The 15356-nt window shown below is 35.4% G+C and overlaps 2 protein-coding genes and 1 long non-coding RNA gene across 12 annotated transcripts; 1 reads left to right on the forward strand and 2 right to left on the reverse strand.

The window, feature by feature from the left end:
* Nucleotides 1-110: 110 nt before the first annotated feature.
* On the forward strand, nt 111-3117 carry LOC103841432. 2 transcript variants are annotated; one of them, XR_004450838.1, is made up of 4 exons: nt 111-2287; nt 2384-2454; nt 2689-2988; nt 3058-3117. It is a non-coding gene; the product is annotated as an uncharacterized LOC103841432 (long non-coding RNA). The 2 variants fall into 2 exon arrangements; XR_627814.3 differs by having other exon boundaries at nt 1930-2287; nt 2689-3085.
* Nucleotides 2686-5671, reverse strand: LOC103841431 (chalcone--flavonone isomerase). The gene is made up of 6 exons (XM_009117970.3): nt 5122-5671; nt 4895-5044; nt 4407-4598; nt 4155-4282; nt 3735-3938; nt 2686-3647 (listed from the first exon to the last, which is right to left on the reverse strand). The coding sequence occupies exons 1-6, from the start codon at nt 5408-5410 to the stop codon at nt 3546-3548; spliced, it is 1065 nt and encodes a 354-aa protein (XP_009116218.2). The 5' UTR covers nt 5411-5671; the 3' UTR covers nt 2686-3545.
* Nucleotides 5672-5920: 249 nt separating this feature from the next.
* On the reverse strand, nt 5921-13455 carry LOC103841433 (exocyst complex component EXO70H1). Of its 9 annotated transcripts, none has more exons than XM_033278770.1 (6): nt 12299-13455; nt 12097-12186; nt 11917-11980; nt 11725-11823; nt 11526-11622; nt 5921-11409 (listed from the first exon to the last, which is right to left on the reverse strand). In XM_033278770.1, the coding sequence occupies exon 6, from the start codon at nt 7937-7939 to the stop codon at nt 6050-6052; it is 1890 nt and encodes a 629-aa protein (XP_033134661.1). In that variant the 5' UTR covers nt 7940-11409; nt 11526-11622; nt 11725-11823; nt 11917-11980; nt 12097-12186; nt 12299-13455; the 3' UTR covers nt 5921-6049. The 9 variants fall into 9 exon arrangements, with proteins under 9 accessions (XP_033134661.1, XP_033134662.1, XP_033134660.1 ...); XM_033278771.1 differs by having other exon boundaries at nt 11526-11627; XM_033278769.1 differs by having other exon boundaries at nt 11526-11644.
* Nucleotides 13456-15356: the final 1901 nt, after the last annotated feature.

Genomic DNA, 15356 nt, shown 5'->3' on the forward strand with positions numbered 1-15356 from the left:
TAAACTAAATCAATTTATTATATGACAGCCACATCAGCACACATATCAAAATAAAGGTTTCGGTTATATAGTAATTGACCACATTTCAATAGTTTATGTGTAAGATCTAAATTTGTATTAGTTCTTGATATTTTTAAACTTGATCTAAGATTTTAAAAGTTTGTGTATAAAAAGTCAGCAAGTGACAAGTTTATGAAGAAATTGGTCGTTTTCCCCCACGGTGGCTACTGGCTACCGAAACTTTAGTTTTTTTTTTTTTATTTCACAAGAGTAAATAATGCATTTTAATGGTAGGTAATTAGTTTATGTTTTATTAAAATAAAATATTGCATTTTGTTATATTATTAGATCTTTCAAGTTTTGACACATTAAATTTAATGATTGTGAGAGAAAATTTTCTTGCCGCTTTTTATTTATTTATTCCATTCCATGCTTTTTATGTAAAATGTCATCTCTTTGTCTGACAATTTGAATGTTTTAGATCCATGGAGATGATGGTTAGTGATATTCTCATGTGGCACTGGGGATTCAAACTTCATGGCTCAGATTTGTGGTGTTAGATCTTTCAAGTTTTGACACATATTAAAACACATCTCAAATTAAAATCATAACTAATTGTTAATTTAGGATCTGTCCACGATTAGTGTTAAACATGTTATGCCATTAATTTTGATACTATCTTTTATCAAACGAGTTACTTAGGAATGAATACATATTAAACACTTTAACCTTGATTAGAGAAAACACTTTAGCCAGAAAACAAGCAACATGGTGAGCATAGAAAATTCTTGAATAATAGAGGAGAAGGTACAGGGAACTATAGTGAGCAACCACTACTAATCCACTTCCCGTTAATACGTGCTTACCGTCCATTAGTCTTGTTCGGATTCTTCTGCAGATCTAAGATGGTTTGGGCCTCTCCTGGTTAACGGCGTGACATTAGTACTAATGAGAAGTGATGTAGTGGGTGGTCTTGCTTCAAAAATATGTTGATGTGTTCTCGGTGGAGCTCACTTCTTGTTTTGAAAACGTCAATCTAAATTTTTGCTAAGATTTCTCCAGCTGTGGGAAAAATCAGTCGGTTGGAGGATGCGATGTAGGTCAATCCATCCACTGATTCCAAAACGATGAAGCCAACAAATTATGTTTGCTTTTTTTATCTCTTTCGTTTTCTCAAATTTGGCGTCTCTCCTTCGTGTTAAGTGATAGTAGTTGTCTTTCTAATCGTTTTTTTGTATTTAGATCAGATTGTTCAATTCATTGTTGAAAATTGATTTCTCATTTTAGTTTGGGGCTTATCAGCGCTAGGTTTCCATTTGTCAATATGCATCGGTTTTAGGTTTTACACCATTCCAATCTGGTTTGGTGATTTGATATGATTTTTCAAGTTATTTTTACTTTATTCCAGCTGATACTTTTTTTGTATTTTTCAAAAAATAGGAAGCTCGTAAAAACGTTATAGTATATATTATTTATATTAACATAACTATATTATCGTAAATAGAAGATAAAGTATATATTATTTAAATAGTTTGGTTCTGTATGTCTTTTCTTAAAAAGGACTGTGCGTGTAAATATGAATTAGATTGACCAAGTATAATTTATACAAACATATTTATGAAACTTTTTTTTTTGAACATTTAGGAAACTTAGGTAAGTAGATGTATGTTTGCTCTAATTATAATAAGACAGTTTTATCTATAATGAAGGTTAAAAAATTATTTGAAAATATAGTGGTAAAAATCTGGTAATACCACGTTAAGTTAATGTTAAATTAAGGTTAAAAATTTATCTGAAAATATTAGTGTATTTTTAATAGTATTGATTTAGATGGAAAATAATAATTGGACAAGGCTTTGGAAAGGTCCGGTTTTCTGCGTCTCATGTGTAAGACCATCTCCATCGGAGTGTCTTAAAGGGGGGTTCCAAAGAAAAGGAAAACAAAAATAAATGAAAAAATATGAAAATCCCCAGAACCGGTACTTATTTTGGGAGTTTTAGAATCGTTAAGGACCCTTACGTGTCAAGTTGTTATTCCACCTCTTTTTTGTGTCTCTCTCTCCTCTCCTTCTTCGGTGAAATCAAGCGTCCATCTTCTCCATGATTCTGATGTGGTGAGGATCCGGAGCAAGCTCCGAGCGGTCTCGACGAAGCACAAGACTAAGCCCAAAGACGGAGATGGTGGTGAGGATCCGCAGCAATCGAAGCTCCGAGCTGGGTTGGACTCTGCGATTGTGAGGGAGAAGCCAAACATTAAGTGGACTGATGTCGCCGCAGTTCTTCACCGGTGAGTAGTGAGTGTTGTGGATATGAAAAGAGATCTTCTTTTATGTCTTTCACTGGTTTGGTTGATGAATCTATATGGGCTTTGTTTGTTTGGTAGGAAAGAGACGGCCTTGGCGAGCTTTCTTGGCTAAGGCTGTTGCTACTGAAGCTGACTCTACGTTTTTTCAGGTAACTACGACGATAAAACTACTTAAGATGACTGACTTGGGGGTGTTTTGAGATTGGTTTGCTGCAATGGTTTCATGTTTAGCTTTACTCTTGTATTTTGCTATCTCCATGTGTAGATTAGCGTCGACGCCTAAGACGTTACGATGAACTATAGAATCTGATCTGATCGAGTTAGCTGTTGTGTGTAGAAGGTACTGGCTAATGTATAGTGTATGTTTCTGTGTGTTGGAACAGGGAAAGTGATTCTAGAGTCAGCGATCTTGACAACGGTTGTGGTCCTTTCCCTCACCGTGTACACCTTTTTTCTTATGGCAATGTCAGAAATTGGTGATTTGTGTTTGTATATTATATGAGTTCTGTAACTCGTGATAGGTTAACGGTACAGCGGAGAGGCCAAGGATGTGCGTGTTTCGCTCGAACAAGCATCTTTATGTGCAAGTGATCGATGACACCAAGATGCACACTTTAGCTTCTGCTTCCACCAAGAAGAAACCTATCTCTGAGGAGTTTGAATACACTTCTGGACCTACCATTGTAAGTTCTTCTTCATATGAATCAATTTGATAGAGAGATGAATCTTAATGTTGAGTTTTTATGACACAGATGTATGTATCCGAACCTTAATCAATTTAAAAAAAAAAAATTAAGAACCTCAATGAGGTTCTCCCATTGGAGGATGAAAAATTAAATTAGACTAACAAAGGTTCTAAACCTTTCAAATCACTAAATTAATTACTAAATTATTGATTAGAACCCATTATGGGTTCTTACCAATGGACTTGCTCTAATGGGTCAAAAATATGCATGTCGACCCAATTGAAAATATTTGGATCGGTCCAGATTTCGTATAGGTTTTAGCCTTTTGACATGTAATCCGGTTTTGCTCGGCATTATCTCTATTCCCTAGAAGCAAGATCAGCTGATAATACATTTTTGATACGTTTGGATTTTTTTGAATCAACTCCATGTGATTATTTAATACAGTACTATTTATGAATAGAAGCAGATTGTAAAACATGCGATGAGAACTAAAACGTTATTAAGCAGAGAAACATAAAGCCCTCACAAACCAAGAAAAATCTCCTAGAGGGTCAGTTTTCTTCAGCCAATTTATCTCCGAGGGAGAGATCGTTAGCTTCCTCTTGATCAGTCTTTGTCTTTGTTGCATCTTCTTTGACCTCGTTATTTTTCATCTGGGAATTTGAGGGACAAACACTTTTTTAAAAACTTTTATATTTTTTACCCACAGTTTGGGCCCTATATATATAAAAAAAACTTACAATTTTTTTGTCGGCCAATATTAATGTCTCAGCCCGGCGTTCAAGCTTCATCAGCTGAGCTAATCTCTCAGCTACACTCAGCCTAGCCCCAGGAGACACACCGTTCTTTCCAATGATTGATTCAAGAATTGCCTCTGCCAAAAACTTATTCTCGATCGCTGTGTTTCCTCTTTTAGGAATGCCATCATCACTCGAAAACGCAACCTGCAAACATTTTAGTTCACACCAAAGAGATGTCATAAAGCTTTCAAAGCTATCATGTTTGTACTACGATCCAACTTGATATTGTTGCATACTTGCATCGCACATTCCATTTGCCTCTGACATTTGCTATACTCAAAAGGTATGATTCTATTTGAAAAACAACATGAAAACGTAACGCAAGTCAACGTTATAAAAAGTTATGAATGCATCAAGTACCGTAAGAGAGCCTTTAGGGGAGAAAGCGAAGAGGATGGAAGCACCAGGAGGGAACTTTTTGTGCTTGAAGATTTCCAGGAACCTCACCACAGCATGACCCCTAGAGTAGTGCCGATATGGACCAAATGCTTTTGCACAAGGGCCAAAAGGAAATTTAAAAGTTTTAGTTAGAGTTAGTTCCAAACAATAATTTTTTTTAGTTTAAGTTTTTCTTTAAAAAAATAGATTTAGTTTTTTTTTTTTACAAATCACTTTTAGTGATCTTGTTAAAACGAAGTTTTGCACCGGGAGGAGGATCACAGTCTTCACAGATGTGAGAGTCAGAGTACGCGTTTATCCCTAACGATTCCCAAATTGCCTCACAATTCTCTGTTACTTTCTCCGAATATTGCTGTCCCGTTAACGGGAGTTTCATCGTCACCTTAATGAATTTCTCAAAAGGACCTAATTAAGAGCAAAACAATCATAAAAATTGTAAGACAATGTGTTTCATAGACCACAAAATATATACCATCAGAAATATAGAATTAATTGTTTATAAGAAATCAGAAATTTCCTTGTATCTAAAAAATGTCTAAACAAAAAAGGAGAATACAATGTAAAGTATTATCAAAAATCTATTAAAAAAAACAAAAAGTTAATTAATTTAGACGGTCAAAACTCAAAACAAAGTAGAAGCCCTTTTGACTTAAAACACTTTTTAATAACGTGTCAGTAAAGTAAGTAGTGTGAGGAAGCACCTGTGACGATTTGACGGAAGAAAGGGACGGATTCCGCTAACTCCTCTGTCGTACCGCAAAAGGGAAGTCCCTCTAAGGCGTTAGGATCTAGGTAAACTCCGATGACGGTGGAGATCACAAAATCTCCTTGGATATCCAAACCTTGCACACCTGCGTACGTTAGCAATAACACATAAAAATAAAAATAAACGGAGGAGGAAAGTGTTTTAAAGTTATATATTCCGAACCTGCGCCAGCGAGGAAGAGTCGGTTGGAGGAAGCCGGTGAGATGACGGACGGTGGAAAGTTAACGGATTCAACTTGAAGATTCGTGACGGAGGGTAACGGTGTCTGAATGCCGGAAGAAAACATGATTTGATTAAACATGACTTTGGGGTTTAGGTTTGAATGTTTTGATGATGATGATGATGTTTGATGATAATAATGAAAAAAGTTTTCTTGGGTTGGGTGATTATAAAGAGAGAGGTAGATAGCAAAAAAAAAAGTTAGGTTAGGATTACAAGTGTTAGTTAGCATGTGGCGTTACGCGCTTCTGTCCCTTAAATGTTTGAATTGAAGATCAGTATGGTGGTCAAAACTTTAGAGCTCATTTCACACGGGCCTTGTTAATGCGGTTTATTAGTAACCAATTAGTTTATGTTTTATTAGTTTTGTAAAATAAAGAGTAAAATATTCCCCTTGTTTCTAGGCATCCCCAGACAAAAGCAGTGGCATCACTGTTTCTAGGTCAGATTAGTGTTTTTTGTTCATGATGTTCAAGCTATTATAACCTTGTCTGTTGCTTAGTTTGCTTTCTTGTTGTTGTGTTTTGTTTTACAGATGTTACTTTGCACAACATGACAATACGATGCTCTGATTGGAGCACACCCTTTTCATGTTGATGAGATGCATCCGAGTGACTATTCACCATTGTTTTCGTCTTCAGCACGTTATGTTTACTGTATGGTCTGTCTGATTTCTAATGCTTTTTGTTCTGTAAGATGACGTACTTGACTTCTTGTCTGTATGTTCCCTGAAACAAATTCATTACCAGATAATAGCTTAGGTCTTAAGACACTACTCGTCTTTTTAAATAATCTCAAATGTTATTTTTCCATCTACATTTTCTATTGTACATAGACATTAGACACAAGCACAATGCAACACACAAGTCTCTCAGCTTGAAACACGCCCAAGTGACATCCATGATGTAGAAGAAGATGAAGAAACAGAAGATGAAGCAAGTATTGGTGTTCCATGGAACAAATCGGAGATGTAATTCTCCAAATTATCCGGCTTGAACCTCACCAGCATCTCAATGTTTCTCTCTTGACCAAGCATTGGTAAGTACTTCCCGTAAAACTCTCTGTACTCCGTTACAAGCTTCTTTGCTATCGAAACCTTCAGCTCATCCCTAAGCTTCGCATCTGGCACAACTCGTGGTGATTGTTTCATGTATGCTTCCTCAAACGCCGAGTGAAACCTTCTGAAGTATATTTTGGCCTCCTCTGGTGATAGTTCTGTTGGTTCCTCGGGCAATGACATGTATACATAGGACCATGCTGATATCTCATAGTTCGCCACGTAAGCGCTGAGTTTATCGTCGTGTTTAGTGATCCAATCTTCTCCAAGGAGGTGTCTGAGGTGATCAGACGAACGTACCGTTTCAATGATGAAGTGAAGGTTGTTTGCAATGAAGAGGTAGGATAGTGAAACATCCTTGTAATGTTCTGCTTTGGTGTCTAGCTTGCATAGCAAGACAAGGATGAGCCAAGCGAAATGGACAGAGAGGGCATGATTGTGTTCTTCCTCTTCTAACATTATGACGTAAGACTCAAGTAACCTAGTGTTTCTTGGTAAGGGATGGTCTGCAAGGATTTCAGACAAGACAGAGCTGTGTTCAGACAAGGAAGAGATGAAACTCATTGTTGATCTTGTCAGCTTATGGATCCCTCCTCCAGGTGTAAGAGCTTTGGTTGAATCTTTATGAACCGTTGACTCAAAGTCAGTGAGAGCATTATGGATTGAAACCTTTAGCTTCTGAAGTGACATGAGCGCCTGAGACTTCACACCGGATACTGAATCATAGTGGAAGATCATCTCTATGTCTTGCCAGAGATCAGAGATGGCAGCTTGGAGATCCATTAAAGAGAAGATCCTCTCATGAGACTTCTTCTCTTTAGCTACAAACTCAGGGAACTTGAATAGGTTAGTGGCTGCTTCGTTTGCAATCTCGTAGAAGCATGACTCTCTCGTTGAGTTGGAAGCAGAGAAGACATGATCACATAGAAGCTTCTCTCCACGGAAGAGAGTAGTGACGCCAATCTTTGCGGCTTTGATCCAGTTCTTGATCATATGGTCGAGCGTGACCCAGTCTGTTCTGTGAAGCCTTGAGCCTTTGTAAGCTTCTATCCCAAGTAAGCTCAGCCCTTCATCTACTATAGATTTTCTGATCCTCTTGTAGATCTTTACACATTCTTTACCGTATCCGCAGCTGATCATACACTCTGCTATAGCCTTTAGGTCAGACATCACCACAGCTGAAGCTTTCTCAACTTTAGTGATGGACTCATTAGCTTTCTTCATCTCATCGTCATCATCTTCATCATAATCATCTTCAAACTCGGAGTTGGTTGACGTTGAGGATTGACCGGAGACTGATTCAGGATCAAGCTTGTCTCTATTGGAAGATAATATCTGGAAAAACTCTTTTTCAAGCCTTGTCATGGCGATTTGCATTAGGGTTTGTGCTAGGGCAAGCTTTGGAGATTGAGAGTCTTGCGAGACAAGGAAGTGCATAGTTTTGCGCAAGTCACGGGCGCATTTGATGAACTCCTTGGCTTCTTTTCTGCTGTGGTTGAACAGAGAGACGATCTTGGTGAAGGAAGGCGTGTTAGGGTCCCATTTCTTGATGATGGCTTCTGCTCTCTCTATGGCTTCGTCCATGGTGGACTGAGTGAAGACCTGGTGAAGAGGAGAAGCTGGGGAGGTGAATGAGTGAGGAGATGAAGGAAGAGACTTGGGGGATGAGGAAGAGAAGAAAGAAAACTTTGACCTTTTCTCCATTGAAGATGAGAGATCTGTGTTCTGTTCTTCTTGAATGTTTTGATGGTGTTAACTTGGCTTATACTCTTTCTATTTTATGAGGAAGATATGTTTTTTTAACAGTTATATAGAGAGAAAAATTGGTCTTGAGCTGAGGATTTGCTTACCTGTGAATTTAGACTTAGACCAAAGAGAGCCATTGACTTGGATGTATAAGTAAGCCTTAATTTTAGATTAGATCATTACAGGAGGTAAAAAATAAATAAAATGTTTTTGCTTAACACGTCTAGGACTAAAAGTATTTGACCATTTCATCTTGTCAGATTATAACTAATAAATTGTAATTAATATTTAAAATTGTTTAATTGACTTTTTATTGCATCACTCGTTGTCTTGATAAGTAAAGTATAACCCTTGATCGATTTTGTTTTGGGTGAAAAATGGAGGTGTTCTAGTAAATTACATAAAGGTTTGAAAATGTCCAGCTTCTAGCTTTAGATATTTAGGGTTTGTCTAATAAAGAATGTTCTTATAGCATACTCTTCTTTTATAACGCGTGTCTGCATTTCATTTTTCTTTCTATCAGTCTGAATTTTTTAATCTGCATTTCAGTTAATAACTTACCTTTTTCGTTAACAAATTAAAAGCCCTTTCTCTTATCGCTATTTTGGGCTGTATATTAAACGGTATTTCTCTTAAACTCAAACTAAAAATAGAGTAGCAAATAGTGTCAAAGTCGATTAAAATATCAAGTTATTGGTAGCTCAGAGATTCAAATTTGGCTTATTATAGCTAGCTTAACTTTCATTTTCAAGCTGACATGTTATATGTACACACATATAATGTTACGATTTTAAAGCTGCTTTTCATCAAATGATATGGAGTTGTTAGACGTCAGTTTTATTAGAAATATCTTATCACTAATAACATTAATAATCTTGGTAATCAAACGACCTTTAAAATGTTGAAAACTGTAGTTTCGTAAACATTGCCTCTGAATTGAATTTGTACATTCCTGTCAAAAAATCTTGGTAATCAAACGACCTTTAAAATGTTAACTGTAGCTTTCGTTAAAAAATTGCCTCTGTTAGATATTGTTGTGACACGAACCTATAAATAGTCATTTAACTACATTTTTGAAATTTAATTAATTATTTATTTACTCTGTACGTTGTAAGAATTAAGGCTTCTGTGATTCGAGTATTTAACAGATCATCTCTAGGACTTGCGTATTTAGGTTAGAGTATTCAAGAAAAATCAACAAGTTATCATCGTATATATGAAACTATTAACCTTTCGTTTGACCAAAACAAGATCACTTAAAGAAACGTAATAATTATGTATACCAACTTGACCAGTTCATGTAATTTAATCGTATATTATATAATGAAAAGACATTAGCATGTTTTTTTTTGTGCTAAATTGTAAATATCATTATCTAAAATGAGCAGTTTGTCTGTTACAATGAAAAGACTTTTACATACATCTTTCTTGACAAAAATTAAATAAAAAACAAGAAAGACATTAGCATGTTATGTATATTGATGGAGTTTGTAAGAAAAGGTCAAACATACGCACTCGACAAAATGTGAAACAAAGATATACCCGACTCGCTGGCATTTTCCAGCCATAAGTTTCCTTAAAGAACAAAATCGAGATTCGCTAGCCAAAGTCAACTAGATTTGTACATTCCAACCAATTTGGTTTTCAACGATGTGTATATGAGTTGGCGAAATTATTACAAGAGCATTATAACCTATTCTACGTTCGCTCACGACTTATAAACGATGGATAGTCTTACTTTACGCATCCGGTCAGATCTGTTCGACTACGAATCAAAAGCAATTTGGTTACTAGTCAAGTTGTCCTTTTCTTTGTAAGTGGAACATATTCAACCAACAAAGCGCTAACTATAAACTATACCATCATCTGATTACAAAATCAACTGTAAATCCGACAATAATTTTCTTGTTATGAAAAAAAAACATGGGACGTATTTAACCATGACGTCTTCGATCTCTTTGTCAAGTCCAGAAAACAGAAAACCTAAATTGTGTTCGTAGAAATGGGCTAAATTGAATTGAAGGGTTTGAGTTATTATGAATTCCACTTAATTAGTGAGCCTATTACTTAAATGGGCCATGTGTTTTCTAGATGGCGCTTATGTTATAGTGGGATTTAGCATCTTGATTCACTACTAGTAAGAAGATAACAGTGTTAATACTGATCTGTCAATACCTCCAATGCTTAAGTATTTCCATTACTATTGTTACTAGAGGCAAGTCCCCGCGCAAGCGCGGAGTTTTTATGTTGAACTCGAATTTAGGAAATTGTGATAGTGGATGTTATTTGTAGGTATATCATAGTTGTATGTTAATTGGGTAAATATATTATGTTAGTGTTTGTTTGGTATTTTTTTTGTTGTTGTTATATTTTGTTGATACTGCTTCATGCTAAGGCCGTGTGTGTGGCGAGCACATACCTGAAATGTTGCTGTGGCCGATTTATAATACTTGAAATGCGGATAAACTAAAGATATAACTAAATCGATTGATAATATTGGCATACGTAGTATTGATTTTTTCCATCCAATCGTTAAATATCTCAAATTTATTTGGTTTAATTCACTTGTGTTGTAAAAATATTATTATCGAAGGGATTAGTTTCTTTTAGTGCTATTTACTTGGTTATTATCAATTTTGATTTTTCATATTTTTTTTAATTATTTTTCATAGTTGTACCTAAGTGTTTCCTTTCACTTCGGTTAGTAAGCTCTCTGTATAAAGTATTTTACGCAGTGGCAGGGGGTTTGATGTGTATTTGGTACGCCTCTGCGATGGCAACTTTATGGAAATAAGAAATTATATGAAGCTTCTTAATATTGCGCTTAATAACTATAAATATATAACACCGATGGACCCACCAGAGGTTGTTATCATTTTGGTGTTTGATGCTTTGTCAAAATCATCAAACTCATGGATATATTCATGGATTAAGTAATGAAAACGCTTGTTTACTAAATACGCAAAGAACCGTCAGTATTTCCTTTATATAAAATAAAAGTTACAGTTCTCCGAGTGGGAGATAGTTTGTATATAACTGAAGACTAAACTAAAATTCAGAGAATGAAATTTTTTTAGGAAAATAGTAATTAGAATAGGCAGGAACACTAAAGTGGAGATGACGGTTTGTTGGACTGGAAGCAATCACTCACATGGGCGTTTGCGGCTCTTCTCTTTGTCTGCCCAGCTTGGCAGATTTGGGTCATCAACTTCAATTCTTTGCCAGGCGCACCACCAGATGCTGTTGGTTGTCCTGATTGGCCATTCATCACTGGAGATTTGTTGTTGCCGTAGCTCTGTAAAACAATTGGACGTGTTAGGTACATTAGCTCAGCAAGTTTGCTTATTAAAAGAAAACATAAATTACACTATCTTGGAATATGTTTTACTTGCCAGTTAAGATAGATGTGGAGTTAAGATAGAGGTTGCCTGTAGATAGCCGAGTGTGTATTAGAAGATGTTATAAAGCTTGATGTACGTATGAAGAGGTTTGCGGAAAATATTTAGAATGAAAGTATGTGTTTGTCAAAGAGAAATGAGTATACCTCCAAATATTTTTGGATTGACCATAACAGACTGGGTGACATCGGGTGAGTTCAGATGTCCCTTAAAGGTTACGGCAGCAACGTCCCACAAAGACAACTACACTACCACCGTTTTGTTTCTATTAGAGTAGGGAAGTTATTTCAAAAGAGGAATAAATGGAGGTAATGCAAATTACTAAAAGGTTTTGTGAGGGCTTACATGTCAATAAGAAAATGGCTCACAACTCGTGTAGTTGCTGTGACATTGCTGAGATCAGAGCCTTGCACGGATCGTAGGATCGTATTAGGCGAACAACATCTGAAATTTTCAAAATTGTTTTCGAATCATTAGCTAATATAAACATAGGGGATTGGTTATTTTAGACTTGGAAAGTGAAATATAACAATATACCAGGAAGTTATAAGAAAGTGTTTGCTAGAGCCTGGAGATGCTCGAACTTCCGGAGCAGGAACGTCTGAAGGTTGATGACAGGGCAAGTGGTAAGGACTTCATCAATGGTGGTGGTGGGGATGAAAGGATAACAAAAGAATGATCTGTAATCTTATAATATAGATTAGAGCAGCAACCAACTTCAAACCGATCAACGATGGCACTGGTTCGCAGAGAGTCACATAACTGATTGGCACGAGCAGATGGGATGAACCCGTAGATGACAAAATTCTGTACAGTCAGACAGAATAACTCATTAAGACAGTACAATAAGACATAAGAGACAACTTTCTAAACCAAATGTTTGTACAAAACATTCATGTCTGAGTGAGTATGTCCATACCTTTTGATCTAGTAAGAGTAGGGCGGTCCTCATAATTCTCCATTCTTCTTGATGCTTTGTGAATCCCAGAAGCGTAGGAGGCGGCCAACAATGAACTGTGAAGACCTACCGAGGCGGAGTTTAAAGAAGGTGGCACGGAACGGCGGATTGAGCAAGGGAGGCAGACATTTTGAAGTAGTGAATAGAAGAAGCTCTGCAATAGCGATTTATATGAGATGTTGGACTCTGCTTCTATCATCTATATATAGGAACGTCAGTGGTGTTATTGATCGTATGAATAAAGAGGGGAGGTGGAGAGATAGGAGGAGATTAACTAAGAGGAGAGATCGAGAGATAGATAGGGGAGACGAATGTTCTTGCTCTGGTGGCTAACCCTAATTCTCAGCCGGAGACGAATAATTATGGGTTAGAAAATTAAGTAGTAGGCCCGAAAAACCAATTGGACCAATTGTGAGCAAATGAGTGAGTCCCATAAAAATGCATGATGAAAATGATCTAAATATTTTGTTCAAATGAATGACATGTCACTAAGTTCTTATTTGATTGGTTGATTAAATATGCTGATGTGGACACTCTAGATGTTGATTATATTCCTCTTTTAGTATAGGTTAGATATACCACAAACGCTAAATATATTAAAATTTCAAAAAACCTGAAAACGGAAAAACGTTATTTTCTTTTAGCAAAAAAATTGTTTGTTTAAATGTAATCCTAACGACAACAAAAATGCAATCCTAACAATAACCTAACTAGAACTATAGTAACTCGCACTGTACGGAGTGAAATAGTTTACTAGATTATTTATGGGAAATTTGCTAATACTAACCCACAATTTGATTTTAACTCCAGACATATATTCAAATTTGAATCAAATGTAAAACTAACCTAAAAGCCTTGTGAAATTACAGTTCATTCCCTTGTGACCAAACAAAAAAACAGAAGTTATTTTTACGAATATAGTCCTAGTAAGTCGTCTGAGTCGTCTGAGATGTTGGAAGTCGTCTGGACAACTTTAAAGTAAGTCTTCTAGTGTAGCTGATCTTAAAAATAATTTATAAAATTTAAAAAAAATATTTTGATAAGCGAAAAATTAAAATCATGTAATTATAAACAGTTTTAAGTGATATAAATTAAATATAACAAAATTGAATTGTTTTCAACATAGATGAGTGTAGATAGTGAATCATGGTATTCTTTGGTCTAGGGTTTGGCACCATATGTTGTAGTATTGTATGTATTCTTAGGGTTAGATTTTGGAAAGCTTGAATATTTTTTTGAAAAATTAAATTTTTACCTATACGTGTTTATTTTTGTGTATAGTAAACATTTTTGAAGTTTAATTTGATTTTATGAAGTGTTTAGTTAGTTAATTAAGTTTAGGGGTTATGTTTAGGGTCTAGACGACTTACATTTCAGTCGTCTGGTGAAGAAATTAAAACAGACGACTTACATGTAAGTCGTCCAAATATTTCCGCCTAAAATTTTTTAAAAAATTATTTTTCAGCTTAAATAATTTAAACCAGACATCGTCTGGAAAGTCTTCTATTTTAGTTTCCCACTAAAAGTATTTTAATTTTCTGCTAAAAATATTAAACTCAAGTCGTCCAGGAAGTCGTCTGAATCAAAAATATTTAACCTAATTGGGTTTTTTGTCTTCCTATATAAAGAAAAATTTACACCTTCTCTCTTCTCCTCTCAAATGGCTGCAACAAAAATGTAATGTTCATCATTCTAAAACTCTTCAACCTCTCTCTAATCTCTTTGACTTGAAAACACCAAACTTTATATGAATTTTTCAGTTTTGTCTCATGTATTTCTTACTAATCTATCTTTTTTACAGGTTTTTAATCAGATGGTACTCATCTTCCACTAATTTAAAGGTCAATCTATTAATTTTAGATATGTATTTTTGTGTGTTCTATAAAGATAGATTTATCTAATCTCTCACTCATTTTTTTCTGTTTTTAAGTCATTTGAACGTTTTGGATATGCAGGTTTTCCAGATCTGGATTTGATATGTGGGTTTTTCAGATCTGGAAGACTTTTGAGACGACTTACATGTTAATCGTCTAAAATATAATGCACTATCTGGACTTCATGGAAGTCCTCAGACGAAGTCTCCCTTTCATAATTGATATGAGCATTTTGGTAAGTTTTTATGTCTGATTTTTCTTCATTTGGTAACTTCTTGTTGTATAAAGTTCTTACTTTTTTTCCAAACTAAAACTCTCCAAACCCACTCTAATATCTTTGACTTGAAAACACCAAACTTTATATGAATTTTTCAGTTTTGTCTCATATCTTTCTTACTAATCTATCTTTTTTTGCAGGTTTTTAATTAAATGGTACTCATCTTCCACTCATTTAAAGGTAAATCTATTAATTTTAGATATGTATTTTTGTGTGTTCTATAAAGATAGATTTATCTAATTTTCCACTCATTTTTTCTTTTTTTAAGCCATTTGAACGTTTTTGGATATGCAGGTTTTTCAGATCTGGATTTGATATGCAGGTTTTTCAGATCTGAAAGACTTCTGGGACGACTTACCTGCTAATCGTCTAAAATATAATGCACTAGACGACTTTCAGGAAGTCTTCCAGACTACTTCCACTTCAGTCGTCTGGACTTCCTGAAAGTCGTCTAGACTTCCTGAAAGTCGTCTAGACTTCCTGAAAGTTGTCTGGACTTCCTGGAAGTCGTTCGGAAGTCGTCTGAACTTCCTAAAAGTCGTCTGGACTTCCTGAAAATCTTCTGACAAAGTCTTCTTCCATATCAAGTGGAGTCCAAGCTTGTCTTTGTAGATGAACGATCTATAATAGTTTTGTTTGTGGTCTGTTTTGTGAATTGCAAGTCTACTCTTTTAGTTGTGAATTTTTTGTAAAATCAGTAATAATGTTTTCCAAGATGTAATACATGTGCTAACAATGTGTTTACACATTTACAAATCAATGAAACAATAGACTTCAGTAGCCTTTTTCTTATCTTTGGTTCTCTAATATGCAATAATAAACTCCAATGGCCTTTTTCTCATCTTAATAAACAAGAATGTTGGTAGCT

This window comes from Brassica rapa, chromosome A09 (assembly GCF_000309985.2).
Source record: "Brassica rapa cultivar Chiifu-401-42 chromosome A09, CAAS_Brap_v3.01, whole genome shotgun sequence".
Taxonomy (NCBI): Eukaryota; Viridiplantae; Streptophyta; class Magnoliopsida; order Brassicales; family Brassicaceae; genus Brassica; species Brassica rapa.